Source organism: Gymnogyps californianus, chromosome 17, assembly GCF_018139145.2.
Source record: "Gymnogyps californianus isolate 813 chromosome 17, ASM1813914v2, whole genome shotgun sequence".
In the NCBI taxonomy this organism is placed as follows: Eukaryota; Metazoa; Chordata; class Aves; order Accipitriformes; family Cathartidae; genus Gymnogyps; species Gymnogyps californianus.
In genome coordinates, this window is record NC_059487.1 from 15,746,905 (window position 1) to 15,768,664 (window position 21,760).

At 50.1% G+C, this 21,760-nt stretch overlaps 1 protein-coding gene across 3 annotated transcripts; it reads right to left on the reverse strand.

Annotated features, from left to right (window-relative positions):
- Nucleotides 1-3,500: 3,500 nt before the first annotated feature.
- On the reverse strand, nt 3,501-20,449 carry TCEA2 (transcription elongation factor A2). Of its 3 annotated transcripts, XM_050907171.1 has the most exons (11): nt 20,346-20,406; nt 18,771-18,979; nt 17,540-17,602; nt 16,766-16,871; nt 15,195-15,285; nt 9,471-9,604; nt 7,946-8,002; nt 6,996-7,150; nt 6,512-6,658; nt 4,439-4,510; nt 3,501-3,816 (listed from the first exon to the last, which is right to left on the reverse strand). In XM_050907171.1, the coding sequence occupies exons 3-11, from the start codon at nt 17,591-17,593 to the stop codon at nt 3,808-3,810; spliced, it is 825 nt and encodes a 274-aa protein (XP_050763128.1). In that variant the 5' UTR covers nt 17,594-17,602; nt 18,771-18,979; nt 20,346-20,406; the 3' UTR covers nt 3,501-3,807. The 3 variants fall into 3 exon arrangements, with proteins under 3 accessions (XP_050763128.1, XP_050763126.1, XP_050763125.1); XM_050907169.1 differs by lacking the exon at nt 18,771-18,979 and having other exon boundaries at nt 20,346-20,449; XM_050907168.1 differs by lacking the exons at nt 3,501-3,816; nt 18,771-18,979 and having other exon boundaries at nt 3,823-4,510; nt 20,346-20,449.
- Between the last annotated feature and the right edge of the window lie 1,311 nt (nt 20,450-21,760).

Below are 21,760 nucleotides of genomic sequence, written 5' to 3' on the forward strand. Positions count from 1 at the left end.
TTGGGGGTTTTTTTGGGGGTTGGGGGGAGGTCGATTGTTGGTTTTTGTTTTGTTTTTTTTAACTTTTTATTTTAAATGCTTTTTTTGTTGGCTTTTACTGGGGGACTCGAGGGGTGGGAGGGGGGTTTGACAAGCGTCTCTGTACATATAAAAACTTGTGAGGTTTACATCGCTCCGTCTGTTTGAAGCGGCCCACGGGGCGGGGAGCAGCGCTGCAGCCCGTTTGTATTCCCGGATCCGGGGGGCAGCGCCGGGGCTGGATGGAGCAGAGGGCCGGCGGCACCCTGGGGCCATGGCCCCCCCCCACCTCCAAAGCTGCCTGAGGGGCTCTGGGGGGGCCAGAAGGGACCGTGGGGCCATGAGGACGTGCTTGGAGGGTGGGGAGGGGGTGCCCTACAGCTGCCCCCTCCGGCGGTCCCCATCGCATACATCAGCACCAGTCCAGCCCCAGGACACCACACGCTTGTCACCCCAAACCCAGAGCATCCTGCATCCTCAGTTCACGGACCTCAGGGAAGGGGAAAATACACATGCAGGTATTATTTACTCTCCTGCAGAAACCCGCAGGCACCAGGACCCCCGAAAGCGAAGGCTCCCGGCTGGCCCACGCCTGCCCCGCCAGCGGGGAGAAGCCCCAGGGCTCTGCCCTGGTCCCTCGGGAGCAGCTTGGTACCGAGCAGCGGGCAGGCGGGGCTCCGCGTGGGATGGGAAATGTCACAGGGAAGGTACTAGACATCTGCGTGGTTTTGTACAGCATGAGGAATGCTTTACTGGAGCCCCGGCACCCAGAATTAAAATGTTTCTGCAAGCAGGCCCTGCCCTCTGTGCTGAACACTGGGGTCCTGCCGCCCGGCTCGGCCCTGCTGCAGAAGACCAACGCTAGTCTTTGCTTTTCCTGACCCAGAACAGCCCCTGGTTTCCTATTTATCTACCCCTTCCTTCTTCTCTCTCCCTCCCTTCCAAAGAAAAAAGAAAGAGCACTGGTTCTTTTTATTGAAGATATTTTTTAAACAAACAAGCAAAAAAAATTTCTCCTCTCTGCTGCTTTTTTTTTGGTTGTTGTTTCCTTCCTTCCTAGTGGCGTGACCACGTGGAAATTCATGTCAGTAAATTTAGTGTTGTTTGCCAAGCTGGAAATACAACTCAAGAAAATGTATTTTTGAGAGAGCGCAGAGATAGTTCATTTGTTCAGGAATGTCAGTGTCATTGTTATTTGGTTGTTATTGGCAGGTTTTCCCCCGCAAGGGCCAAGCCCGCACCGCTACAGCCCCGCAGCATCCCCACCCTGTGCTGGGGAGCTTTGGGGTGCAGGTGCTTGGTTTGCTCTGTGAGTAAAGGAAATCTCTCATGTGGCCTCAGCTCCAGGTTCGGAGGTTGAGCATCCCTGAAGCTGTCAAAGAGCATGGCGGGCAGGGCTCAGCCCAGGGGAGACCCCGCTGCCGCCAGATAATCTAGTTTGTCTCTTGCTCCCAATCCTAGCGCTTTTAAACACCTTATAAGCAAATCTTTACTTCTGAGACCCCTCTATCCAGCAGCCTTCCCCTCCCTGGCTCTCCTTGGTGTTATCCCAGAAAATGGCACCATAAAATGCCCCAAAACACAGTACTTTCCCCTCGCTTCTGGGGGGCTCCTTCCACTTGGGACTCTCCATACCTAATTCAGGATTGTCAGCAAACTGTACCCAAGCTCAACTCCCCTCCTTACAGTAACACAAGAAGAAAGGCAACAGCAACGGTCATTAGCTGGCTCCTGTTCACTGCGCGCGAGCCAGAGTGCCTCGGCCAGCTCACATTTCAGGTCCTGAAGCTTTTTTTAAAGCACTACTGCGACGACACCGTTTGCTCCCAAGCCTGGCTTGAATAATCCCAGTCACCGCAAGACTCATGAGCCTTAAAAGAGTTGTCAGCATCTTTGAATCTTTTCCTTCTTGGGAGACTTGGCTGCACCCCGTAAAGTGAAAGCCCTGAGTGAAGGATCCTCTTGGGATCCCTGCTTCCAGAGGAGCACAGCCCTCACAGCACGTTTTCCATTGCTTTCATGTGGCTGCTTACTCCTCTCTAAACGTCTCCAAGGTCTCTGTTGAACGTCTGCTGTCTGGCATGCTGAAAAGCCAGTGGAAATAACTTGTTTTTCACTCTGGAACAGGGGAGCGATGCCATAAGAGATGTGACTGCAAATGCTCCTGCACTGCTTGTCAGCACAAGAGCAGCAGTGCACAGGACTGCTCCTGAGCAGCCTCAAACTCAGAGGCCTTACTGGGGTCCCCCCTATGCTGCGTCACCCCAGCTAAAGGCTAGGAAAAGGAGAGAAGAGGGATTTTAAGTCTCGGGTTGAAAGCTGTTGTGCAGACAGACAGAATTTCCCCACCAGTTTCTAGTTACCTCCCAGAAAGAGCCTGATCCTGCAGGGATAAGACCCTCACAGGGTCATATTTACAGAAGTGGCACCTGAGGCTTGCTTTGCTACTAGCTCCTTTCTTCATCTCACCCCTTCCAAGCGCTAGCTCCAAGCTCACTTCAAACCTCATCCACTTCTAGAGCTAAGCGCTAACAGCTCCCACCGATCTCTGTACTCCCCACCTCCTCCAGGTCCAAGCCTCTGGAAAGTTCCCTCTATTTGCAGCATTTCCCCCTCCTCCTGAGCCTCTCCTCCAGCAAGTCCCTCTGAAAATTCAGGCTGCCTCTCAGCCGTCAAGCTAAGAGCAGAGCATACACAAGCAGGAAAGCGCCTGGGACTCCCTTTTAACACTCCCACTGGCCAGTGGATTCCCTCTGCCTCCTTTATTGACGGCTTCTCCCTGTATCAAGATTAACTGTTCCCAGGTTCCCTGCATGATGGCCTCGGGGAGCAGGCCATCTTGGGGAGCAGGAATAGCAAGAGGCTGCCAGAGCCTCCTGGCAACTGCCCTGACCTTCCCTGCTCCCAGCTTGGGGCTGAGGGAGCTCTCGGCTACAAGGGTCTCCTTCCACAGAGGGACGGAGTGCTAGGAGATGCTAACCTCGCCTGGGCCTAGCACACCGTCCTCCCCATCCTGCTCCCCCAAATCAACAGGGGGTTTTGTTTGTGACTGGTGTCACCCTGCTTTCAGTCTGTTACAACCCAGGCAGCACACTCTCATCTTTGCAGCAGCCTATGCTGTTGGCATTTAAAGGGCTGAGGTGACAAGGTACGCATCACTGCAAAAAAAAAAAAAAAAATCAAATGAATGCTGCCAAGATGGAAAGCAGCATCTGATCTGTGCCCAAAAGCTGTGTTCCATCAACAGGTCTCCTCAGCCAGGTGAGAAAGACCAGTACTGCCCACCCAGCCACCCCAGGACTTGGCCCAGTGTTTTAGATTTCATGAGTTGACTAGGAACAAGCCTTCACGCACTGGGGGTGTACCTACAAGTGGCTTCTCGCTTTCCGGTGGTCCAGGCACTGTTCAGTCCTCATCCCTCTGGACACTGACCGTCTGTCAAGCTCCCACGCCGCAAAAAGCAAAGTGCTGCACACACACAGTTCAAATAAAAGTCAGAAACTGACAAAAACATTTAATATTAGTTTTGAAGAAAAAGTGACCATACTCGCTTAGATGAGAAAAATAACGACTAAGTGTGTTTAGTGAGCTCTCCTGCCAACCTGTCAGCCCGCAGCCGCGGCTCTCCACTGAGGCCCAAGCGGAGAGGCAGGCCTCCCCGCAGCCGCTCTCTCAGCGCGTGACAATGCAAACTCACTTGGGACACAATACACAATTGCCGTGGGAGCTGGCGTATGGAGGTTGCGCTCTGATCTGCGTTTGGCTGCCGCTCTCGGGCCATGGCACATATCAGCAGAACTGCAAGAGAAGGGAGTTTAAACCCCGATTAGAAAAACCTCACTGCCAAGGGGAGTTTGCGGGTCATGCGCGTGCTGCCTAGAAGAAGATAGGGATCCAGGTGATGGTCTTGTTTCTGAAGCTGGCAAGGGCTGGGGGATTCTGCAGAGGCAGGGCTCGGCCCCGGAGTAGGGGCCAAACAGAGCTCCCGTTTGAATCTCTTGGCTGTGGCTCTTTGGCACTTGGTAGTGGCGCCATTTCTGCTCGCCATTGACCGGGAGATTTCTGCTCACCCCCGAGCTCTGTGCGCAGTATAAAAGAGCAGTTTTAAAATCCTGAATGTCATCACCACCATCTCTCAGGGGGGCAGAGGGAGCATGGAAAGCACTGTGAAGCTGGTCATGGCAGAAGAGGGGATGTGAGGAGGGAGGCAGGGAATGCGAGAGTGAGACTTGACCCCAGCTGGTCTGCAGAGATGGGATGAACCCAGGAGCTCTTGCCTCTGTGCTGGGAGGAAAGATCACTTGCTAGAGCCAGTCAGCGTTTGGCAAGCACCTCTGAGGGCAGCAGCTAAGCGTCTGCAGCATCGTGGGTGCAGCCACCCTAACACCCCTCAGTGCCAGTAATATCCTTGGTGTGCTACCTTCCAGCGATTCCCACACTCGTTGCACACGACGAAGGTGGTCATGGGCTCATCGGAGCTGCGGGTCTGCACCTGCGGGAGGACACGAGGGAAATGAGAGCCGAGCATCGCACAGGGCCCCGTGGGGGGGGTCACGGGGAGCACCCTGTCCCGCCGGCCACCGGGGATTCATGCTGGGGTCACACAGTCAGGAATCAACGAGAGACCGAGGCTTGGGAGGGCAAAAGGAGCTTCCCTGTAAAGTGAGTCTGGTTATTGTTTTACACGCAGATACACACCTCCGCACACATCTCACGGCCCCTCTCTAGCCTGGTACTACCCAGAGTGACGCGTTTTGGGGCAGCAGATTTCCCTCCTCACCCCCTTTGCTGCCCATTCCTTGCGGGTGGCTCCGGAGGTGGACATACCCACAGCCGGTCCCTCCCCGTACCGTGCCCTGGGAAGGGATGCAGCCAGCAGTGAGACGACAAAACCCTCAGCCCATCAAGCACGTGCTCCACAGCGACACATAAAAAAAGCACTCAAGCCATTCCCATTTACAGACCAGTCCTATGTCCTGGCCTCACAGGAACATGCTCTGGGTTACCAGGTTCTGCACATTTCCAGCCTGTTTTGTATTTGAGCCACGAAGGAACTCTGATATCAAACCCAGATGTGACTGCTGCCTCTGACTGGCTCTTGCCAGAAACATAGACTTCGCTAAAAATCAGATTTTCATGGCATTTGAATACCACAAGGCAGATCTACAGCGAAAATATTGGCACTCCCTGCGCAAGTCAGACAGCAGAACTATGCCGAAGGGTAATTATGGTGATCCACATGTGTAATTACCCAATATGCAAGAGTCACAGTATTCGCATGATGCAAATTAAGCATGTTTTGCAAGCACGCTGGATAGCTAAATTCTGTAATTCTCACCCAACGTTACTGGCTGGCTTCTAACGCTTTCATAAATGCCAGTTCATCTACTTGGAACTTACAACATCTCAGTCACCAAATAGTGATTTCACTGGAAAACTAATAAAAATACAGAAAACCTTCTGATATTTCTATTCAGAAGACACTGTCGTCTCCTGCCCGAATTGCAGGCAGTCAGACTCCAGTCCACTACAGGTGGAGACAGAGTCCCACATGCTGCTGAGGCGAGCGAGACAGCCCAGGCAGCGCTTCCAGCTGACTTACTGGGACGCACTCGCAGAGCGAGGCCTCTCGCCTGAGCCAGCCTGCGGGATGCAAGACCGCTGCTGAGCCAAAGGAAAATCCCTGGTCAGCTGCCTGGCTCTCGTCTGCGTTTGCACGTCAAGTCCAAGCATATGAAGGAGTTTCACTCGGCACTTGCACACGCAGTTTGTGCGCACTCACTCGGTAGCAATCGCGTGGTTGCTGGTGCATTTTTGGGTATCTGCACATTCTAAAACACTGACTCACAGCAAAGGCACATTTATCTCCAGATGCCTGGCATGAACACGGGAACTAAAAAGCACTGGTAATGCACAAGGCTTCAGCAGCTGTCCATTGAGCAGAAAAATCCCCTCTGCCTGCTCACATCACTGCTTCGTTTATTCCTTATGTTTCACCTGTTTCATGTTGTTTGATTTTAAGTAAGTTGGGATTTGTCCAGCCGCAGCTTATCTACATTCTTAATTTGCACTTTTAATTCCATCAACATGCCTGCCTCGGGTTCTGCAGTCTCTCTCCTCTACACTACCCACTCCTTTCTTGTCTGAATCTCCATGTTCCCAGCACCTGCTTTCAATGTGCAGTTCTCATAAGCTGCGCAGCAAGCAGCACTGCTCTACTTTTGAAAGCTTCCTGGGTGCTGCACAACCCCTGCTCTTGTACAAATGAGCCAAAAAAGTTACACAAGCTCCAAGGAAACGTGTGCAAAATCATTGTGCAAAAGCAGCACATTTTAAGAGAGCCTCGAGTGTACAAAAAGATTCTCTCCACCAGTGGCAAAATTTGTGCCGTGCTGCAGGGCCTGTCACGGAGCAGTAAGAGCTCGTGACAGTGACGGATCGTGTCCTGTGCAGAGGTCAACGGTGTGGAGGCTGTAGGAGCTGGAAGACTAACCTGGGTGTAGGTGCAGTTTTTCTTCTTGCATTTCCCACAGGTGAAGAGGTCAGTCTGCGTCCCTCCTGTCTTGGCCATCTGATGCTCCCGGATTGCCTCTTTCGTCATGGCTTTCCTGATCTCTTTCAGCTCATTACTGGCCATTTCCTTTCAAAAAAAGCAATAAAATCACATCTGTCCAGTTTTACCACCGCACCCACTACAGTGCAAAGAGTCAACAGGACAGGGTAGCCTAACAGATGACTATTAAGACAGAAAACCTTTCATTCTGCGTTTCTGGTTCATACCTAGGCCCCCGTGATGATCCTGTACCAACAGACTCCTCTCCACATTGCAAACCCCATTTCTAGCTCGCTCCCCATGCACTCTGGCAGCAGCTGCTGAGAAATCTGCAACTCTGGCAGCAGAGCAGCCCCTTGCTTCAAGCTAAACCACAGGACATGCCCCCTGTAAGAAGCAAACCCTGCTCCTCAGGCTCCCTCACCTCTGAGGTCATCACTGCGATCTGCTCGGGGGTAATCGCCCCACACAGCACGTTCTTTTTCAGCTCAGGATTTTTGGAGTCCTTCAGATTCGAGATGCGGCTCCTCACTCGGTTTTTGTATTTCATGTCGGTGTTCTTGACATCTTGGTATATGCGTACTTGGCAGTCAAGGAGTCTGCAATCAACCCAGAGGCCTCCAAGCACTTTCTACACCACTCGTGAATAGCAGGGAGTATTACCCGCTGCCAGGACACAGATGAGGGTGCTGGGACCCAACAGAAATGTCTGCTCTGAGAGGTTAATGCTGGATTTGAGAGCAGGTTTACACAATCCCAGAGTCCAGGGGCTTTCAGTTCTGGCTTTTTCACTGTGCTGGAAATAATCTTTATTTTCAGTTACGCTCAGGTTCTTCAACCTGCTCTTTCTCTCAGCAAGGCAGCCACAAAACTTTCCAGTGAGAGCCCAGCTGCACCTCCTACCCCACATCCCCCAAACCAAGCAAACTCCTGGCTTATCTCCAATCGACATGCAACCTGATCCTCATTGCTCCGTCCTTCCCATTGCTTTTGTGTGTATCAGCACACTCCCCTCAACAGGGAGGCACAGGGAAGCTGCATGTATTTGGAAGCAGAGCTGAGAGCAGGAAATAGCATGTTGATGGGGAGGACAAACTGGGGATTACAGTCCATTAGGGTGCGAACAGGAAGGAAATAACGGTGTCCATCACACCAGTAAGGGGTCTGCCCTGAGCTCCCAACACCACACTGGTGGTTCCTTAGTGAGCCAGGACTCGGCCGAGCAGAGCTGGAACCAGACCCAGAACCCTGACAAGCAGAGTTGCAGCAGAACATTTATGCAAAGAAAGACTGTCCCATTTTTCCTCCAAGCACATTAATTTCATGGCCTGGAGGCATGCAGGCCCTTGAGGAAGCCCCGTACAGTAAGGATATATTCTTCAATCTGGGCTGCTATGTGCTCACAGTCGGCACCAATGGCAATATAGTCGTCTGTAAGACAAGAGAAACACGAGGTCAATGACTTCCAGCCAGGCAAGGAGCCCCCAGGCTCAGTATTTCTGAGATACAAATCTAGATAGTTTGCTATTTTGATTTACATGCTCCTTCCATCAAATGGCATCTTGGCCTTTGCTCTAGCTACCCTTTAACCCTTTTGAAAGGGGCAGTGATAAAATAGACCAATCCAGCCAGTCTATACCCTCTGCCTCTCTAGGAGATGGACTGCACTAGACAAAGCTAACAAGGACCTTGGCCCCAGAACACACAGTTTTCCAACATATTCTTGGTATAGTTGGCATCAAACATATATAGGCAGGAACTGAGTCTCACCAGATATTGGTGTCAATGAGAAGTAGCTCTACTCAGACCAACAATCTGGCAGGGCCCGAAAGCATGCAGCATTGGAATCAAGCCTTCATTTCTCTTCTCACTTCACAACTCTGTCTGCCCTTCCCCTCTTTCACATGCCAATTAAACAGCATCATATAAAGTGCAATAACTGCTATGAGTTTGGACACCGGGTATGGTAACCAACGCCATAAAGCAGGGAAGATAGGGCAGAACAAGGCTGAGCTTAGCGAAAGACTCAGGGGGACTCTTTCCCAGAATTCATATGGAAAGGGTTTTTCTAAGAGTTATACAAAGTATTTAATGCACCATATACATAAACATATGCGCAGAAAGACTTTGTGAACTTCTCCATCTGCCGTCTACATTCCTTGGCTCCAAATTAATAAAACTCTGCAGTGCTTAGACCCCAATTTTCCAAAGGGATCTGCAATTTGGACACAAGCATGTGTTCAGCTTGAGGTGTTTAAAAACTGCCTTTCAGAGATGCTGAGCACCTGCAGGTGCCTCTCATTTCAGATGGCACAGTCTGAGTGCAAGAGAGACCTACCCCACCCCAGATCCACAGAGGGCTGCGGTATTTAAGGGGCTCCAGTCTGCAAAGGCAGGGGAGTCTAAGAGCAGATGGTGACTGGCGTAGGCACCATTACCGACAAACTCCATGTATTGAGTTACAGCTTCATTTTGTGCCCCAAGGGTAAGCAGAGATGACAACTTCGCTTTACAGCAACCAGACAAGACTGAGACCTAGAAAGGGAAGCAAATACCTGCACACCTGAAGATTAAACTTCTGGGCAGACCACCTCAGGCTGCAGAGCAGAAGACCCCACGTAACCCCATGTTCTTAACAGCCATCGCCTGACACATTGTCGCGCCTCTGGCTCCAGCCAGGTCCACGTGCAAGTGTCTAAAAATGCTGCAGTGCCAGCCAGTTTGTCAAAGGGGTGACCAGTGGCTAGACTGAACTGGCGGCAATAATCCTTTGACAAGGCTGCTCCAGAAGAGCATATCCAAGAGGAGCTGGCACTGACCTACATGCAGAGGTCTCTGTCAGAATGCACCAGGAGCTGCAAAGCCCTTTAGGCAATGCAGGATTTCCCCCAGCACTTACCATCAGCCTGTAGAGCTGTTGTCAGCATTTCTCTGCATTTGTTGCGGACAGCATCGCAGGTGACGGGCGCCGGAGGGAAGGTGGTGATTTTGGGGGTGGTCGGAGTCTTCGGAGGCTCCTGCCTTTTGTTGGAGCTAAAAGAGAAACTTCACCTGTCAGAATGTCTCAGTTCGGGTCACTGAGAGCAGAGAAGGGATCAGCAGGTATGTGGCCAAGCATCCTGTTAATCATAATACAAAACCAGTCAGAGGAAAACAGTGCAAAGACACTTGCCCCGAATCAGCATAGAGCGCAATACAGCAACCAACACCATCAGCCCAGATACAAGCTCTCCCGGGGACTCCGCTGGCTGTAAATGGAGGGTTTAATCCATGAAGCAGGCCTGCCAACCAACTTCTATTATTCAACACATAGCACAACTGCTGCACCACTGGGCATCAAGTGAAAATATGACAAAGCCGTTGGACACCATCAGTAACTCAAACACACTCAGGACTTCCTGAGACCATCAGCACTCTCTCGGTCTGGTAGCATAGCACACAGATGCACAGTACTTTATTCCTCTCTTACTTTGCAGGACACCGAGTCCATAACTGCTCTCAGCAGAACGGGAGCAGAAGCCACCACTAAGGTTAATCCCAGCTGGTTCCTCATCTCTCATCCTTTACTGCCAAGATGTCAGCAGCAGGAAAGAGAACAGCTAAACAAAAAAGCACTCTAGCTCTCTGTAGCTCACAAGGAGTGCAGCACGCTGCCTTCTGGGGCAGAAATCAGAGAAGCCTACACGAGCCCCTGCGTGAGAGGTTTGCACGCCGGAGAAGTAACTTCACTGAGCAGTTCAGCTGGATGTACACCCACAGTGTTGAGACGTCTTGCCCGTAAAGCCTAACATCTGCACATAGAGTTAGTTAGCCCTGCAAATACTGCTGGTAAAAGATTTGGGCTATTATGATTCCCAGATGATTTTATAGAGCTTTTTCCTCCCCCTTAAATCTAGGCAGCAGAACAGCAATTTTTTCAGCAGAGATTGCTCTGACTTTGGTGTTTGAGCCATAAAATGCACTGTATTTATGGCCAATGCCTGGTAACATTAATGCAGTAAGAGACAAAGGAAAAAAAAAAAGAGAAACCCTGATATTTCACCTGTGCCATACTGGCAACATCTCCTTGAAGATCCAAGTGGCTTGACAATTGCTGTTAAGCTGGGTCACTACTGCCAGTTCTTTGCCATCAAAAATAAATCGGTTATGAACAGGCACTTCCACTGCACTGTCCTGGAAGGGATTAGTCAGCCCACAGCAAAACAGAGCTAAGCTGGAAACCTTCTGAATCTGCTGCCGCACAAACTGAGCCAGACATCTTCAGGGACTTATCCTGGGAGACCCTGCTGCTGCTAAGTTCAAATCCAGCCTGGCTCTGCAGTGCCTCAAAGCCTGTAGATCATCATTAGGGCTACTGGATTTCCACAGTTCAAAACCTCGCCAGGCCCTTTTAAGAAGCATCCACCAGTGCACCTTCAGCAAGTTGTTCAGCTCAAGCCATAGCAGAAGATTAAATTCTTACTCAGATGAAATAGATGCACTCTACAAGGGAGATTATATTGCGTGTGTTTCTCTTTGACTAGTAGCTGAATAAAAAGACTTTTTACCAGCTAGTTTTACTGGTCAGCACTGCAGGAGGCTATGAAGGAATAGATTTGTGTCCAAACAGCTCAAAACATTCAATAGGATTTGCACTGCCCATATTACAAAAAGAAGAAACAACTTAGCTTGCAAATAATCAATTAGATGATGATCTTCTCCCATCTGGGGCGTACAAATGGCCATCAGGTACTTTTGTGCTTAAGAAGCTATGCACAGATCACAGGCAGTGCACGTGGGGGTGTATATAGCAAAGCATACACAGTTCTGGAATAACTCATCTAAAAATCACAGCTGATCACATTGCATAGAACAGTTTGGAAAAATGAGACTTCCCAAAGGACAAAGGCAAAAAGCCTAGAAAACATACCTACAATAAGAGGAAAGACTGAAGGAATTGGAGTGGTTTGCAGCAGGGAAGACTTAGAGGAGACAAGTCCTGAAATGCTGGAAAACTTGTTACAAAGGCAGATGGTAGGAGAAATCCTTCATACTTGCTGAAGACAAAAGCATGAAGAAATGGTCTTCGCAAGGCAGGTTTTGATTGAGAGCAAGTTTCAAATTGTAAAGGTGAGTTATGAATTAGAAGATACTGCCAAGGGCAGCTGTGGAAATGTGGAAACCCTGAGGTTTTTTAGGGTTGTCAAAGAAGAGCTTAGAGAAAGGCCTGTCAGGGACAGCTTGGGCAGAGGTTGTGCTGTCCTGGGAAGGGGTGGCAGGAGAAGCTTTCCCAAGAGCTCTTTTAGCTTTAACTTTTGTCTCATTTTGCAAGCAACAGTGACACTAAGGTCTCCCAGAGCAAAATACTGTGTGTGAACTCTCAGCACTGACCTTTACCACATTCAACACTTAAAGCCAGGTCTTTAAACTAGTATTTGCACAGGTAATACTTGATTTTCAGGAAGGTTCTATCTGCAAATGCTATTGACTTAAATATTTAGATGTTCATTCCCTGGAGGTGGGAAAAAAGCTAGACAAGATGCACGGTTATCCCACTTCTGTTAGCTGATGAGTAAAGACATATTCCCCTACATACACATATATGTCATACATGCCCTGAGATGACAACTGATCACTCACAAATTAGATGAAACAGACTTCTCAGCCACTCCAAAGACTGTACAGAAAGTTATTTATTAAGCTTTACAAGTTAGTTTATAATTAGAATAGTTGGGAAATAGAGCTCAAACACACCTAGAAGACTTATTTCAGGAAATCTTTGTGGTTCACACTGTTCCTGTTAAACAGGAGAAAGAGCATGTAAATCTATCCAGGCAACACAAGTTTATACATTAAAAAGGCTATGCTGGAACAAAATGGTGGCAAAGCAACAGTCAGGGACTGCAAGCAGAACTCAGGGCTGCACTGGAAGAAAATCCCACGGAAGAGCCGAATTCAGGCCACAGATCCAAAACCTCCTAATAAAGGCAGTTTAGAGAATCCTGGAAAAGAAAAAGCTCATGCTGCCAGAGACAGAGAAACATTAGACCTAGCCCATTAAAATGTACTACACTAATGGTCTAAAATCCTACAGTACAACAGAATATGCTTTGGATTACAGTAATGCAGCATATAACTTCACAGGTGCCAGCTCCACGCTGGCTGGCTCCGAGCCTTCAGGTCTCACAGTGCTAGCTCTCTAGTCACTACAGAGGGATTTCTACATCTGTGTTCCAGAAAGCAAGACAAGCTTCAGGCCAAGAGCTATTCAAGTATTTCTCCCTGACAGAAGAGGAAGGCCTAGCCAAAAATCGATCAGACTAAGTGGCTGAAATATCTGAATACAAGCCGATCTCTTTGGTGTCTTGATAGCAGCCTCATCTGAACCAGCTATCACACACTGAGCAACTAGTCAGATTCCCTTCATCACAGCCTGTGCTTCAAAGAACAAAGACTCTTCGCTGCTAATAATTTTTTTTTTGTGAAGGCAGATTAGTAGTTTATTTTGCAGCACTGGAGGATAAGCATTCCTGTCTCTGTAAAGAGAGCCTGGCTCAACAGACTGGCACCAGGAGCTAGCCACTTCTGCTGGTCTATGCTACGCTAATCCATTTGCTTCTGTTTATCCTTCACAACCAGGGCATGCTTTGCCATTCAGAAGATGGAGGCTGAACACATGTAGAAAGCATCAAGGAGAAAAGAAACCTGCAGTATCTGCAGCACATCAAGGCACAGGGGAGCATTAGCAGCACAAACCAGAAAGCTCCATGCCACATACCCCACGATAACTGTCTGACAAAACAAGGAGACAGTGGGGTTTTGCCTCTACCTACAGCCAGGATCCTGTTCCGAGTGAAGTTACTGCAAGCCTCAGCCTTCAAACCAGATGTCCTAGCAGGCCCAGCTCGTTTTGCTCATGAAGTGTCTACTGCCACTGTGCCCAGGGAATGTCTCACACTTCCTTCCCTCCAGGCTCCGCATTCCACAAGGTTAATTTTCCAAAGGTTAAATCAGAAGCTTCCCTTTTTCTTTGAACTGCAATACTACTTCCTGGCTTGAGCAGTAGCAGCCAAGTCAGTAATACTTGCTTTCTCCTTTCCCCATCAGGAACAGCCAACAAGTACTTCCACACAGGCTTCTGCCCTTACCCTGGAGGGAAATCTGCCTCCCTTTACCAGTAAGGGCATGCACAAAGGTTCTTACCCATAACTGACTCAGTTCCTACCCTCTTCAGCCCTACAACAGATCCTTCCTGTGTCTGCACCCTGGGGAAGGCAGTACCAGTCTGCACTTTAGAGTACAAGGATCATGAAGAGAAGGTATTTGCCTCACAAGGCTGGTGATACTGCTCAGACCAACTCTCTCAGCTTACACAGCAAACCCTTCTCCACTATCACTGACTGCTCTTTGGCCTCCAACCCTCATCTCCTCTCAACGGGACAAAAGGAAACAACATCTGGGAGACTCCATCCTACTGCTTTTACCCCCGTACCACTGACACACAAGACTGCCACTGGATGTGTCATACGCACAGATGTAGACAGCCCGAGCTCCTGTGTTGCACTACATCACTACAAGACTCAATTCTGGCTGTGAAGTCTCCCTAGTACTTTCATGGCAATACTTAGCAAATCCTTTTTCACGTTTTATGGAAGTGAGATAACCAAAGGTGCAAGTCAAAGTTACTTAGCTCAGCATCAGTAGCCTTCTCCATCAGCAGCTCTGTGCAGAGCTGCAAAGGCTCACACCAAAGCGTCAAGCCTTGAGAGATCTGAGCAAAAAAGGACAAGGAAAAGCAAAGGGTAGAGTGACAAGAAAGTGACCAACAAAGACAGGCTGCAAACATAGAAGAGCCTGCAAACCAGCAGCACTATAGCCTTTATACTCTAAATCTTCTGCCAAACTTGGGAAATTGGCTAAACCGCCTAAGGGTCAAACCTATGAAGCTCACACCCTCCTGGGATCTGAGGCTGAGAGAAGTCTCTCGCCTTTGAACAAAGCTTTAAATCACATTTGCCCGCTCCCCTTTGATCACTGCCTCCACTCAACAGCTTGGCAAGTGCAGTCGCAGACAGTGGAAACAGGATGCAACATTCAAGGCATGGCAAGCAGCAAGCATGCAGACGACCTGCCAGACACGTGGACATCAGTCCAGAATGAAAAGAGGACTTCTCCTGGGACTTGTCAAGGACAAAGAAATGGAAGTTTTACTACAGCGATGTATCACTCAATCCCATCCATCACTTGAGATTGCAAAGGCCAAAAATAATCTTCATTCTAAGGAGTTCAAAGTTAGAAATAAGCAAAAATATATAAAAATGCAACACAAGAACAGAGGAATGTTTTACTAATAGAAAAATCAACACATAACCAAGAGTAGAAAAACATGAAATAAGATGTGAATAAAATAAAAAAAACTCACTAAAGCCATTGTATTTTGTAGATGTATATTTCTGCATTACAGTTTACTAAAAACACCACACAGATCATCTCTGAAGAAGTCTACACTTCTGGTGTTTCCAACCAGGAATTTGACTATGCAAAATTCACAACTCGGACACTTAAAAATAAAAATTAATGTAAGGTGCCTTAAGAAAATTCAAATTCTGTAACAGTATCATCTTCAGTTAAAGGGAAGCATTACCTTTGGTCTCTGGAGTTACCAGTCTCCTTCGAGGAAGATGTTGGCAAGGACAGGCTTTTCTTTTTCTCCTCACTTTTCTCCTCAGAAGCATCTATATTCAAAAGAAGAGAAATGGATGCTAAAGGGTTCAGAACTGGTCTTTATGCTATAACCCTGCATACACTAATCAATGTCTTAACACTACACAGTGTTGGCCTAAGGCAAGTTATTATTCTCCAAAAAGAATCAGGAGAAAGAACGCCTTGATGGCCTTCCATGCTTTCTAACAGACTTTTTGCTTGCCTCTAAGTAGAGGCTAATTCAAACAAAAGCTTTCCTCACCAAACTAAAGAGCAGTCACCTTCCCTGCCTAGGAGATAAGCTTCCTCACAAGACATGCCTCATCACAAAAGTTTCTTTCAGAGACACTCTGGCTGCTGAGTACAGATCTGATCAAGTTCTCTAAGGGACCACTAAAAGCAGCATTTCCAGCCAACACCACCTGAAGGGCCAGTACAGGCTAGTCCTTCTGGGAATACAACTTCTAGTGTTTCCCAAGTGCTGCTGAAAGCCAATAGCATAACCTGGGAGAGGACTTTCATTACACTGTAGAACAAGTTTGACCCAGAGGTAAACTGTCTCAGCCTAGCCAATACACATCAACCCTAACGTGGAAGTGCCAGTCTCAGCCAGGACAGGAAAACAGTGCTTCCAACACTCATTTAGCCTATCAAGAAATGGGGAGCCCTGGGGTGCAGACTAGAGCCAACCGCACATTTCACTTAGCCTCAAACACCACGTCACTCTTGTTCTTTGTTACACACAGCTGCCCAAGAGATCAGTTTAAAAAGTAAGGAGTGTTTGAATTTCACATTGGGGTACTTTGCCACTAGTATGGAGTGGGAGACACGCGGTCTTGCTAGCAGGACACAGGTAGAGCTGCCCTTCCAATCTCAGCACTGCAGATGCCTCATTCTTTTATCACAAAGGTAACCACTAAGACCATATTTGTAATCCCTCCATCTGTAATTTTGACATTAGTTTGTGCTATGTCAGCATTAAGGTTTCTCAGACAGAATTACAAGCTTCTGCTTATCAGCATCCATCACCATGAAAACCTCCCCAGCAGGAAACAGTCCCTGTGAATTTGTCTACACCGTATTAAACTAAGGTCCTTCTCCAACTCATCACCCAAAATGCATTCCAGCATTTCTCTTTCCGAGCCGTTGCACAAGGTTGACAGCACACGCTGTATGAATGCCACGCAGCACACAGGTGGGGGCGGAGGGTTCAGAGTGCAGATATTGTTCCTAGAAATAATGCTGCTAATTATTATACAGACAGGTACACCTTAAGAATAGACCTGAAGCTTTCAATCCTCTTTCAATGATGAGCTAGGTAAACAGGAGCTAAATCTAGAGGAATGCATGGTAGGAGACAAAACTTGAAAGACAGAGGCTGCAATTGTAAAGGCTGATTTGCTAGAATATTCTATTCAGATCAACAGATAAACTCTCCTGAGAAACCCAGTCTCCCACTGAAGCCAGCTCCTTCACAAGTTGAATCTGACAGGAACAAGCTGATTTTCTTACCTAAAAGTTTTTTCCAAGATTTGATGAGGGATTTGGCAAGCGATATCACTTCTTCATCTGTGCTCTGCTTTCTCAGTGCATTCACTGACATCCCAATGCGGGTGGACTGCAAATGAACATTCAAATGAATCATTCAAGAACAGATTCGTTATTTGTTACTAACTGCAATCAGAAATAACCATGACGAAGTCAAAGCAATGACCAAGATATGAAGTATCCAAGGACTTGCAGAATGATTATCTCCTTACAACTTTGGAAGAGCAAGATGGCACTCTCCAGCTTACTTAAACGGATCAGAAGCTAGACATCCAATCACCCACAAATACCTTCTCTACACACCTATAAGTGACATTCAAGCTTAGAGCGAAAAAAATCCAAGATGCCTATCTTAATCTCTGAATTGTAATTCTGTTCACACCTCTCCAGTGTCCTGAATATCACCATTACAAAAGACTTGAACTTCTCCCATGGCTGCCCTTAGCATTTGCTTCTTTAATCTGGTCTTTCCTCTTTTTGAAACCTAAGAAAGGATTTGAGCAGTTGCCCACATTTGCCTCATCAGCTGTGCACAAGTTTCAGGCAGCACATGGTGGCCCAGAGCTATTTAATTGCCAGTCCAAAACCCAGGTTCAGTACCATTTTCTGGATTTAATGTTTATTTTGATGCTTTGAGGGAGGCAAGAAGTGAGAGGAAATCTATTAAGTTTATTTAGACAACATTTTGGACTCATCCAGATGCAGACTTCAGCTTTTTACCCTAACTGTGCAACTCACCTGCAGTAAGTCCAAAGTCATAGGCATACTTTTCAGTTCTTTCAGTAAATCCATTGCACCATCCTGGAGAGGAAGAGAGAAACAGAATGAGCGCCTCAGCTTTTAGTAAAGAAATGCAACAGCTTGGGAATAAATTCAGAAAGTTGAATTCAAAGGGAAAAACACCAACAAGCCTTCCCTAAAACATCAGAAAGATTACTGCTGGGATTGCTGTTCCGGACAGACAGTAAATCCTACAATCTGGAGGCATCTGAGATACTGGAATGGGCAACACAGAAAAGCACTGGAGCGCTACAGATCTTTGCTAGTGTATGGTACAACTGCAGCATTAGCTTATTATCCTTACCTGGCAAGCTTAGCATTTTTAACACCTGAAAAATACACTCTGAATCACAACTGTCCCTTCAGCACACCACTTAGCTTCCAGGAGTACTCCTACCATCAGACTCACTATTTTGGGGGCCCTGATTTATGATGTTATTAGCTCACAAGAACAGTTTAGCAGAGTTGCAAGAACTTCAGTTACCCACCTAAAGCTCAGAATCATTGCCCAGAGACAGAGTTAAAAGTATCCTCTTTCTACAGCATGAAACTTAATGTAGCTGCTTCCTAGCTTTCATGGTGGTACCCCACTCTGCTCAGGACAAGAGCTGATACAAGGAGCAAAGCCATCAAGCAGTGACACTGAAGAGCTGGTCACTTGAAACTCATTATATGAAGTTTCCTTCCATCAGCTCCGCCTCCCAGAACCCAGATCCAGAAAAAAAAAAAAATCTGACTAGGCAATCTGTAGATACCTAAAATTGGTAGTCACCCAGAGAAATGGCAGGGACAGAAGCACTAGCCAAGTCTCCCTTCAGCAGCACTCAGCAGATCACAGCCTGGAGTATGCCCGTCTCCATTCAGCTGGCTCTTTCCTCCCATCCCCCTTCTATCAAACAAGGCCTTCTACTGTTCACATTTAACAGCTCATTTAAAACACCAACCACTCCAAGCCCATTTGCAGCACAAGACCTACAGAGCCTACGATTGTAGAGAAGCGAAGCAGCCTGCACTGATAGACCCCGTCCTCCCTATGCAGAAGGGCCGTTTCCGATTCATTGCAGGAAGCAATCCAGCTGCCAGTGCCACCCTACAGAACAGATGCTGAGAAAGCCAAATCAAAGCAGAGTCAAAGCTTTCAGCGTGCACACAAGCAACTCACACCAGCATAAACCACACGTTACCGTACCCAGAACGAGCGGCTTCCCACTCAGGCAGTTTCACACCTTTCCGTTCCTCCAACAGCCAAACGGACGCCATTAAATCCAGCCCTTAACATACAAAATGACCGGGCGATTCCTGTCTCCGTTATCAGAAATGGAGCCACTTGGCACAGTGGCAGCAAATGGGGATCCATGCAAAAACTAGAGCAACAAACCGGTACTCCAGGCAACCATCCTGCAGGAAGAGTTCGCAAATTAGCCAATATACAGTAAACGCACTACAGTTCAGTACCATATAAAATGCCAACCGAGAGGAAACATTGCATACCACTCGTTTAAGAAGCTGCCTCTTTCTCAATGAAGCTTGGAAGCAAATTCTGCAAAGTCGCTCCTTTCCTATTTCAACAATGGCATTGAAAACCTGCCATCAACGGGAACAGACATCACAGGCTGCAGTTTAGCCCAAACATAGTCTCCTGGGTTGTTACAACAGCTACTCAAGTGCCAGCGCTCATCCCAGTCCACGGCTGGCAGAGCCGGTCCAGCATCCAAAAGTTCACGTGACAACTGCACCCAGCATCCCATCACCCAAATCCCACATTTCCCTAACCCCTTCCCCTCCTCGCCCATCGCCTCCCACTCCCCACAGCCCTCCCCGGCCCCAAAAGCCCTCTCCCCCACCCCAAACACAGATGTACAGCCTACCTCCGTCACAAACCCTGGTCACCCAGCTTACTGCCTTAGCACTTGCGTGACACTGTTTGTACTCGTACAAGCCCCAACTGACATATCCCATTAGGCAGGGAAATACTTGCTAACAGTCACACTGGTTACAAAACACCCTGCGAGACCCCCAGTGTGCAGACAGCAGTAAGGCCAGCCCTCCACGCTCCAAAGGCCACATGAGAGTGAGCAGAAGTGGTGCTTGCATGGGATGGGGATGCAGGAGGCAAATACAGAAGCACTGGGGTCTTCCCTGAGGGCACAACAGAACCCCAGGCCAGTGCTGGGGGGCGGGATGCGTGAGGATACCCCCTCGCAACAGGACAGGGGAGGAGGGCCGAGGATGCTCCCCAGGAAGGGAACACCCCAGCAGGCAGCACAGGGTGAGCCCCAGGGTGCTGAGCTCTGGGGCAGGGGGTGCATGAGGCCTGGGGTAGGGGGCACAGTGTGGGGAGGAGGAGCTCCCACAGCACCATAGGGGGGAACATGGAGCCGCCACACCCCCCCCCCCCCCCAGTAACGGGCAGTGGGATGGAACAGGGTGGATCCCGCACCACCGCAACGGATGGGGGGCCACGGAGAGGGCGACCACCCCACTGCAACCAGGTCTGGGGGAGGGAACCCCACCTTGATGCGGGGGCGGAGGAGGGGGGGGAAGGCTTCTGCTCCACCACGATAACGACTGCATAGAGAGCGAGGCCCCCAAAATGGGGCTGGGGGAGGCCCCCTCACAACGGGCACTGAGGGAGAAGTGGGGGGGTCCTACAGCACGGTAGCGAGGACGGGGGGCCCCGCGGAGAGGGAGGCCCCGTCCGCCAGACCAGAAACCGGGGAAGGGGGAAGGCCCCCCTCACCCCAACCGGGCTGCCGCCACTCACCGCGCTCTTTTTGGCCACCATCTTGTCCAGCCGCCTGGCGATACGCACGATCTCCTCCTCCCCGCCCATCGCGCCGCTCCCCGGGGCCGGACGGGGGACGGGGGCGGGGGCTGGCGGCAGCGGCGGCCCGGTGCCCACCACAGCCCCCGGTACCGCAGTCCGGGCGGGCGGCGCGCGGGGCACGACGGGACACGTAGTCCTCCAGGCTCCCGCCCGCCTCTTCCCGGCGCACGGCCGAGTGGCGGGACTACAGCTCCCAGCGTGCCCCGCGCCCGCCCTGCCCCCGCCGCGGGGCATTGTGGGGGCGGTAGTCCGTCCCCTCAGGAGCCGCAGGCCGCCGCCCTGACGGGCCGGTAACGGAGCGCGGCGGGGGAGCTCCGTCGCTCCTGCCGCAGCTCCCGTGGTCTCCGCCCCCCCCCCCGCGGTGCTGTTTCAGGGCTGCCTGAGACAGCAGGGACACGTGTGTCCCAAACGGTTGTGGTGGGGCACCGGCAGCCGAGCCAGGCCGGCTCCCCCTCAGCCTGGCACAGCATCCCTCAGGGATTCCCCGCCCCGAGAGCCTCACTGAGCTGGGCCCCGGGTGGCTCCTCATCAGGGAGGCCTGAGCACTGCTGCACCCCATACACAGCCCAGCCCAGGTAGGAGCAGGGAGTGGGGAGCCCTGCCTTTTATAACCTGCCCAGCCCCTGCCACAGGTGGGCCCCGCTTCGCCCCCTGCACCAGCCGCAGCTGAGCAGATCCCGATGGAGCTGCTACGGCCCAGGCAGCAGCACCGCCTGAAAGACGACTGAAGTCAGCGACCGGGAAAGCGTCTCCAGCAGCGACAGAGCACCGCAGGAATATCGCCCATGGCTGCAATCCCGCGGCGGGTCACCTCAGCGCCACCGTTTTTAGCCCCGCTGTCTGGCTAAACCGAGACGTGGGGCCTTGCAGCCGGTCCAGCGCGGCCTTAGGGACTTGAGACTAATTAACAGAAGGGTGGAGAGGGGACGGATGGTTTGGGGGTGCCCAGGCCGGGGCACGGAGCCCCCCTGTAGGTGGCACTCGTACACTGTGCGAGGGCGGCATGTCCCCCGGGAGCTGTGCAAGGGGACTCGCTGCTGAATATTGTTGCTCTCTCCAGCTGGTTCCTGGCAGGGGAAGAACTTCAATGCCTCCTCCTGCACAGCCGGCTTCACAGCCCTCGCCAAGCGCGGATGTTTTGGAGAGGGCCCTGACTGTGCTGGTAAAGAGCGGCCCTGTCCTGCCCCGGCGGGGCTGCAGATCAAGCGAAAGCATGGAGATGTGCTACGTGTGGCCTCAGGCTGCACAATTAGGTGTTGGGAACCAGGGCTCCCTGAGCTCAGCTCCAACCCTGCTCTGTCCTGTGGCAACTGAGTCACTGAGGGCAGAGTTTAGCTTTACCAGCACGCAAA